This window comes from Pteropus alecto, unplaced genomic scaffold (assembly GCF_000325575.1).
Source record: "Pteropus alecto unplaced genomic scaffold, ASM32557v1 scaffold109, whole genome shotgun sequence".
Lineage (NCBI taxonomy): Eukaryota > Metazoa > Chordata > Mammalia > Chiroptera > Pteropodidae > Pteropus > Pteropus alecto.
This window is the reverse complement of record NW_006494608.1, coordinates 1,707,543-1,716,967: the sequence shown is the minus strand read 5'-3', so window position 1 is coordinate 1,716,967 and position 9,425 is coordinate 1,707,543. Positions and strand designations below refer to the sequence as shown.

At 37.4% G+C, this 9,425-nt stretch overlaps 1 protein-coding gene across 2 annotated transcripts in view; it reads right to left on the bottom strand.

Moving 5' to 3' along the window:
- POU6F2 (POU class 6 homeobox 2) overlaps nt 1-9,425 on the bottom strand; it is a 455,705-nt gene that overhangs the window by 110,486 nt on the left and 335,794 nt on the right. For both annotated transcript variants that reach the window (XM_006925339.1, XM_006925340.1), the window contains exon 6: nt 5,014-5,369. In XM_006925339.1, the coding sequence (XP_006925401.1) occupies nt 5,014-5,369 (356 nt within the window). The remainder of the gene's footprint in view (nt 1-5,013; nt 5,370-9,425) is intronic.

The window sequence follows — 9,425 nt, the reverse complement described above, 5'->3', positions numbered from 1 at the left end:
GTAGGTCTAGGTCTAACTACTCCTCAAGGGTTTGGTCTCTTTGTTTTAAAAAGTGATCACTTACCACCCTCTCCATCACTCATCTACTTTGGAACTTAGTACTGAAAGTTTGCCAGTGGGAAAATGTCCCAAATGAGATCAGGTGGCTGTGCCTACTGCATAGCAGAGGTAGAAATCTGGATACAGTTTTACCCTTGGATGCCTGAGTGGTAACAAGACCTTTACATTAGCAAATGCACATGGTCAGGAACAATTTTATGCTATCTCTTGAGCAACTTCACCTCTGAGGAGGTAACCATGCCCCTAATTCCTCATACAAACACAGATAGCTTCCTCTCCCCTAATTGCTTCCACTGAGCCATCTCTCCCTCTGTTATTTATTAAAATGTGCAATACAACAAGAAAAGAAAAAGATTATCCTGCTTCCTGCCATGCAAGACAGTATGCAGAAGGCCAAGGTTAAATGTAGCATTTGGTTTCTTAAGCTTCTCTAATACATAGGTGTGGAAAAACAATCTGGGACCAGAGCTTACTGCGGTGACTTTCAAGGATAAAAACTTGACTTTAATTTGGACTCTGTGGTTAAGATAAAATCTGCTTCTGCTATCATTATCCCACTTATGTTTGTCCTCACTCTCTTTCTACTCTGCCACCCAGCTGAGTGGGAAGAAATTAACCTGACCTTGAAGAAGATTCACAAAATGTTCAAGACCATCAGGTTTTCAGTAGACAAGAAAATTCTAGAGGCCTGCTAACATTCAGATTATAGACTCATAGGCCTGAAAAGGATTTTAAGAATCAGATAGCCCACACATTTAACAGATGAAGAAAACAAAATCCAATGAATCAATGCAACTTGTTCAAACTTGGGAGCCAGTTGGAAGCAGGATCAGAACTAGAATGAGGCCTCAAGTTCTCCCTTCCCACGGCACCATGATGAGGCACCAACTATGCCCAGCTCAGCTTCAGATCACTCATGAAGAAACATGAACACGTAAGGGCTTTTACACATGTTTGGAATTTTTCTAGTGCAAATGAAAACTCCTAAAGAATTTCTCAAGGGTTATAGAAAGGAAGTATTTATGTCACCACTGTTATGCTAATGGAGTTGTTATCCAGATTAAGATTATATTTTGAAATTAAAATTGCACTTTCTTTTTTCTACTCAGGATTGATTAGGCCATATCTTTCCCCACAAAAGTTAGTTGCTTCCATTTATATTTCTGATCTGCTCCTACCCACCACACTATATTTTTAGTTTTAGATCCCAGCACAGCCTGTAGTCAGTGGACTACAGCAAAAATAGAGTATGGATTTGTGAATATCCTGGAAGCCAAAGGTTAAATTCAGCTCACAAAGGCATTTTGTTTGTTTCACACACTGTTATCAAAATTTGACTTTGAGTTTTATACCCAAATCTGCTTTACTTACTTATACTGACTGCCTGGCCCCTGCAGATCTTTGTGTTTATGATCCGTGTTTGGAACTTCTCTCCAAACATGAATGGGTGGGCAAGTCTTGAGTTTCAATGGGGAATCTAAAGACATATCATCTTCTGGTCTCCACTCTGGACCACCAGCCCTCCTATTACCCTGAGAAATCAAAATCAGTGAATGAAGTTATTCCCTTATCTGGCCTTCTCTGAAGTGTAACACTTTAGACTCACAACTGTCATGAAACAACAATCTGGTTTTGTAGATGCAGTTTGTTTCATGGAATCGAATTAAAGAGTAAAAAAAATTATATTAAATATTATAGAAAACCTGACAAGAACTATTTGAAAAATTTTAGTCTAGAGTATTACTACCTGCTAGCATTATTAATTTTTTTATTTCGAAAGATGACCTCACCTAAATACAACTACACAAGCTGCTTTCATTTACTATTTTTCTGAAGACATGACAACATCTGTATGCTTTCAGAAATAATTATCTTTCAAATTTTTTTTAACAAAAATTCTGGCTTACCTTGACAATCTAAGTTGCATAGTTCTAAACTAATAGCTGTCAGATTTTGAATAATGAAAAAGATTAAGCCCACATGCAAATAAAATCTTTTAAATTGAATTTAAACTGTCATATATTAATTTAGTTGATCTTTATTCCTTTAATAATCTTTAAACAAAAACACTTTATTCTAGTTCATAAAAAATATTACCTTTGAGAGTTAAATATCTTTGCAGTTCCTTTTAACTTTCTTTTAAAAACATTTGAACATCCCCAAAGAAGTTATGGTTCATATTCACAATGGAATATTATTCAGCCATAAAAAAATGAAATCTTACCATTTGCAATGACATGGATAGACCTAGAGGTTATTATACTGAAGGAAATAAGTCAGAGAAAGATAAATACCATATGATTTCACTTATATGCAGAATCTAAGGAACAAAAAAGAACAAACTAATCAAAAACAGACTCACAAATATAGAGGACAATCTGGTAATGGCCAGAGGGGAGGGGCGTTGGGGGATTGGGAGAAGAGGTGAAGGGTTAAAGAAGTACAAATTAGTAGCTGATAGATGGGGATGGAGAGCATAGCATAGGGAATGCAGTTAGCATTAGTATATGGCTAGGTGGAGAGCCAGAGGAGAGAAAGAGCAATTAGGGGATTGTTTTGTAAACCATATAAATGTCTAACCAATGTACTGTATACTTGAAGCTAACAATAAAATTAAAAAAAAGTTCAAACATTCCATGTTCACAAACTCAAAGGCCCTTCAGCTAGTGTAGGAAAAACATATTTCAAAACCATGTAATTCTTTATTTCCTTTACACATGCCTGTAGTAAAAGGAAAGAAATCCTTTTATTCTTACTGATATTGATCTATTCAAAATTAGTTCTTTTTCCACTTGGTAATATTTTTAGAAGTTTTACCAAATCGCTTCTTTGGTAGTCATCCACTAGATCCACAGAAGCTAGAGTATTATCTTGCTAGTGGTGTATTTACTAAGTTTATAAATTAAAACTCCAACAGTAAAAAATTAGAATATTTTTTCAGGGATTTAAAGAAAGACTTGTGGCTCTGAGTCCTCATTGCTGCAAAAACAAAACAAAACAAAACAAAACAAAACAAAACAAAACAAAACAAAATAGCCCCTGGATTTCCATGGGAAACCATGAAGTAAACTTTTGGAAATTCTCCTAATAGAATTTATTTCCATAAGGCTCAGTGGTCACCTCATCTAAAGTCCTGTCAACAGCCATTCAAATGGGTTGTCTACACTTGGCTTTCACTGGCCAATAGAGATTTATAAGATGTTGACAGTGTTCAGAGAAGGGTGATGTCCATAGAGCTTAAATCTTTCACTCGACTGTGAGGACTACTGGACTATATTCAACAACTGGAGACAGAGTTATGATATCTTATTCTTAGAGTAGGATGAGTTTTTCTTTGGTGATTTCACTATTTTGATGGCTTGGAAAGAAGAAGTATTTAATCATATAGTGTACAGGTACATTGAATTTTACTGCTCTTAAAAAGCATTAAAGTCATTCTTTGGGATAATAGAGCTAAATTCCAAATGTTGAAAACACTAGGATTGCTATAATCATGCATCTTGTAAATTTGATTATATTTACTTTCTCTGTAGATGTCAAGTGTACAACGAAGACCTTTCAAGCATGTGTTCATTTCAGTTCTATGTCAAAAGAATTATGTCATCTCATACTTGTGAGATTTAAAAAAAAATATATCTTCAGACCCAACTAAGGAAAATGTTCAAATTGAAAGTAGCCATCACATGACCCAAGTGCCAGAGAAAACACAATTATTCATCTCACTCAAATGTTTTCATTTCGAGGAAAACTTTAGGCCAACACTGAGAATCTAAGTTCATAGAGAAAAAGTTATGGGACAGCAAACAAAGTCAGTTCTAAAATACTAAGTCTCTAACCTACTTGCTTTTCTGTCTGTGTACCAATTTATTGTGACTTTGTATACTTTGCTATTTTGGACCTAAGGATTTGATAGCTATTGTTATCCTAAGGTAGAGAAGGGTTGCATGCCCCACCATCAAGAAGAGAGGAAAGCTGGCATTCGAAGTGAGTGTGTATGCTGCTTAATCTGTTGGACTTTATTGCTGCACCACAAATGTACTAAATTATCTGAAATATCATTGGGGAAAACATTATCTAAGTTTAAAACTGAGCTATTAATTTCTGGATCTAATATGTTGACATCACAGTCATTATGTTTTGTAGCTAATTTATTTTAAAGACCTCTAAGTAAAGAATGGTTTCTTGAACTATCAAGTTACATATTCCTGAATGCTCCTAACCATTGCTCCTCAATGATAGTAGATTAAAGATGAACTCTCACAGTTAGCCTGAAATATCCATTTTGGATACCCTCAGCCTCATAGTAATAAAGTAAGTATCCAGAAGCTTTATTATTATTTCTAATTTTTTAATAATCTTTATAATGCATATTTGTTGAGGCTCTCAGCATGAATTTAGATTACTCGTTAGTCCATGGAGTGATGGTTGGAATCTGGGACATAAGACTGGGGCTAAATTTCTTTACCCTACTAACCCCAGAGAGTCTTTAGAAAAATAGAAACAAAAGAGCACAAAGTACTTAAGGTAAGACACTGTTGTATTCATAATATAGAGAAATAACCACTATGCCTCATGTACAGGAGATGCAGTTCTCCATGGGGCTACAAAACTGTGCTAGTAATAATTTTAATTGGATGCTATCTTTGCTGCCTTCAAAAAGTATCATAAAATGGAATTATTACAGGCTACAAGTGCACTTACAGTGCTGGCCTCTCACAAGAGGAAACAGATAACATTTATTCTTTGGAGGGCAACATCAATGGGCTTCTATTTGTTTCGTTCACATGCATCCCCAGTTGCCTGCTATTTGCTTCCTTTTTCTTATGTCTAAGATATCAATTTGAATTAGATGCACAGAACTGGATGCTAAGTTTTGATGGCCCTCTGCCTTTGGGGATGGCACAACCCTATGGAAAGTTCCTCTGTGCTCATGGGCCAGGGTGGGGAGCATACCTGCAGAGGATTGGGTGGTGTGAGCGGCGATGAAAGGCCACGTCCTGGAGATTGACTGGGTTTTTGAGGGGGACTTGAACTCTGCTGAGTTGGAGATGGCTGGTTCTGGTTGTGAGGGTAGGGATGGGATTGAGGCTGCTGTGTCTGCGATGGTGGAGCTGGCAGCTGCTGGGAGGCGGGTGGTGGCTGCTGGGGCACGGCAGGATGGGGCTGCTGCTGCTGGGACTGCAGGGGCACCTGCGGGGCTGGCTGCGCATGCTGGCTGCTTGGCGGTGGAGGAGGAGGTGGCGGCTGCTGCTGCTGAAGCTGCTGGAGCTGCTGGAGCTGCTGTAGTTGGGAGTTCAGGGATGAGGTAGCTACAGGAAAGAAAGGGAACATGGAGGTGAAACAAACATCTTGCTATGTTTTTGGCAGCTTGTCCTTCGTGAGCTGAGAAGGCTGTCCTTTAGAAAACGTTTACCCTCTCACCCTGAATCTCTTTGGTACTTAAGAGGGTTGTGAGACACTGGGAGAAAAAGAGTCACTTCTTGGGAAAATTTTAAAATTTAAGGAGGACAAGAATGTAACACATCAATGCATTACTTTGAAAGGTACTGAGCAGTCCCAGCCAAAGGGGTGCATTAGAAACGGAGGTCATGTTTAAGTACTTTCTCTCTCTTCCTTTTCACACTGATTGGGAAATACTTATATTTGATTTGATTTAGATTTTTAAAGTTCAACCAGTTTAATTCTTTTGGTAAATGCTCGACTGGAGTTGAGAATAGAAAACTAGATAGTTTGTAATCTTCTTTTCATCATCAATACCATTAATTGTGTCATTTTCACTTGCTACTTCAGACTTCTGCCAATTTGCTTAGACATGTTAGTTTCAAGTTTCTAATTTTTTTGTAATTTAAAGATAATACATGCTTCTCAGTTTTGCAAGGTCAAAAGTCTGAGTCTGAAATTTTTTACCTGCTGATCAGAGGCAGAGACACTCAAACTGGAAAGATTATACTAGGTGACTCTAAACCGTACAGTGTGGTGACTAGACACATTAGCACCTCAAGGATACCTAAGGAACTGAGAGGATGAAATCATCTTTAAAAATTTTCTTATTATGTGCAAAATAAGAGTTGATGGGACAAACTGTCTTAACACTGAGCACACTAAACAGTACTGAACAATTTCTAGTACTGAACAATTTCTTTAGCAGTAAGACAGTTAGTTTGGCCGAGGCATGATCTAGAGAAAATTACTGCTACAAGTTTACTTTCTTCTTTGCCTGAATCTCAGTCTAAAAGCTTTCCAACAAGCCTGCAAATAAATATAAGGATCAATGTTAAACCCCTGGGCCTGTGCTACAATGTTTTCCTACTCTTCCCCTACCTAGAATTTGTCCAGATTTCCAAAGGTAAAACCCAACTCCTGTTTGCAACATTAAACTAGTCCCTATTTTTAAAAAGTGCTCCTTAAAAAAATTTCATGGTTCTGTAAGTGACATACCATATACCTTCATGCAACACATATGTTCTTGAGAAATGTGTGTATGCTGACTCATAGATCAAGAACAGTTAGAGAACTTTCTCTGTAAGGAAATCAATCAGAGACTATTTTTGTAAAGTTAAGAATTATTTTGTAATTTATATTTTGTAATAAATATGTACTGTTTAAAAAGGAGACATAGTCCTGCTTCAAGGAGCTTATAGTCTATTTGTGGAGATAAGATTAACTCATAAGAAATGATCAAGTTTGGGGATGATTTATAGAATCCTACTAATGATAGATGCTTGATACATATTGGTTAATTGACTAAATGATCAACAGTGTGAAAAGGGACCAAAAAGGCCAGAAAGATTATTGTGGCCTAGAGAGGCCAAGGTGACATTCATGGAGGATGCGGAATGAGAGCAGAGGGTTCAAGAGAGTGAGGTTCATACCTCAAAAGGAAGGAGGGGAGGATATTCTGGGCTAGAGAAATACCCAGAAGTCAGTATGGCTCAGGTTATATTTTTGAAGGACAATGTGGAGAATGAACTTCCTGGAAGAGAGGCTTTGGGGAGTTTTGAATGACTTTAGACCTTACAGAAGGTAAGAAACCTATCTTGTGAAAGTGGTGGGAAGATGGATCACTCGAAATTAACTGCTGGTATAAGTCAGATTTCGAAGATGGTATCAGGTGTGCTTAAAGCGAGGCATGGCTTTGGTGGTGAAATGATAGCTTGATAGTTCCCAGGGACACCAAATACCTATTCTGTGCTCTTAGGTACAATGAAGGGCTTCCATGCTGGACCAGCTGGGATGGCAAGTCCTCACTGGGTCAATGAATTACTCTAGGTCTTCTCAAGCACAGTCTGGTGTGTGTCCTGCCCTCATGTAAATCCTGAGTGCTCTGGGGTTCTAGAGATAGTGATGGTGTGCATAGAGAGGGCTGGAAAAAACACCCAGTCATGGGAACTCTCTGAACTTTCTGCTGAATTTTGCTGTAAACCTAAAGCTGCTCTAAAAAAAAAAAAAATTCTATATAATAAAAGTACCCAGTCATTCCATTTATTAGAATTATAAGAGCATGGTCTGGTTTTGGCATTCTCCCCCTTCATTCCAGCTCCTATTGTACAAAATCACATCTTATTGAAGATCTGGGAGCCCAGCTCAATTCTGACATCTAAAGATTTTCTGCAATCTTGGGGGTGGGGCTGGATCTCTCCTTTGGGTGGACTTACAGACTTAGGGAAACTGATTGCACCTGGCCTCCTGCCTGATTTAAATCATGCCTGTCCTGATTTCTTTTAGATAGGGTCACATATGTCAGTGCTTATTTTCTTGGTTGACTTATATACCATCCTGTTTCATTTTGGTTATAAAAACATTTATCTAAATCAGCATTTAAAAACAGGAAAGACTGGGGAATATTGGCAGATAGATATTGGCAGATGGGTAGGTGCAGCGGACCCTAACCTACTAATGAGACATGATCCCAAATATGTTTTTGTTCTTTTATATAGGTGAGTTCACATGGCTTGGCTATTTCTTTCCCATGACCTGCAGCTTGCATTAACCTAAACTAAACCTCTGAGTTACATAAACTAATTTGGCATCTGCAAGCCAAAAATTATAGAATATAAAATATGTTTGGGTATGTTCTGAGTGCAAAGAAAAGCGTGAGGTGGTTGTGCAAAAATGTAACTCTTATCTAAAAAATACCAAAGCCACACACACACACACACACACACACACACACAATTGAAACAAAAGTTAAAAAAAAATGCTAAAATATGGAACCTCTAAATGGCTCATTGTATAAGCATATTGAGATATGGACACAAGTTAGGAAGGTTCAAGGATGCATTGGAACTATAGGGAATGTTTGCAGATAAAATCATAATGGGGGAGTATAAAACTCTGACCCTATTCATGAAAGAGTAAAAATTTTACTTTTTTTTCTGGAATTTATATCCTTTTATGATTATTTCCTCTATGTCTGGTTACTACACTATATAGCTCAAGTGTTAAATGTAAAATTTAACTACAATAACAGTGGCTATGAAAGAAAAAGAGATGCATAGAAATTTACATTAGGGCATTTAAATTTTTTAAACTTCCAATTTTCAAAAGGAAAGAGAACAAAATTCCATGAAACTCTGAATTTCTAAGAGAAAAGAGCGCTCTATGGCAAAACCAGTAACTTGAGACTTCCTAAATAAATAATTTAATATGACAAAGGAGTAGCCAAGAATCCTGCACTTCTCCATTTGTTCAGGTTCTTTATATCAACCATAAATAGAAAGAAAATTCTTATTTTGAATCTTTGTTAAAGATTTTCTCATGAAACCGCACACGTAAGTAGAGCCACACCACCAGAGATATCAGAATTATATTGGATAGAATTTACATAAGACTATTTCCAAGGCAGGAAAATGGAAAGTAAAAGCATAACATATACCTGTGTATGAAGAGCAAGCTTGTAAAAGATTCTGGGGAAACACAAATATGTCTTATACTTAGCAAGGTTTCTAAAACACCTTAGCACTCATGGAAAGCAAAATGGTGCTCAAATGCTAAAGGAAGTGTGATTCTTAGTAACACTCTCACTTTTAACACAAAATATAACATCACACTATTATCATCACTCTGGTTGAGATCTCAATTTCAGCATTTTCTTGGACTTTTCAGGTTCAGGCATATGTGGGCATGGCTGGCAAACTGGTGGTGTGGGTTTGAGAGTCTGCTGGGAAGGAATACGAGCTATTATTCACAGCTATTACTACACACCACTGGGCATGTCTGAGTAGCTTCATAGCAATGTATTTACAGAGGGAGGAGAACCCATGTTAAGGAGAAAAAGCAGATGGGGGCTTATCACAGAAAGTTAGCAGGAGTCCTGAACAGAGCATAATGGTAATGGCTATTCAAACCCACCCTTAGCTCAGTCT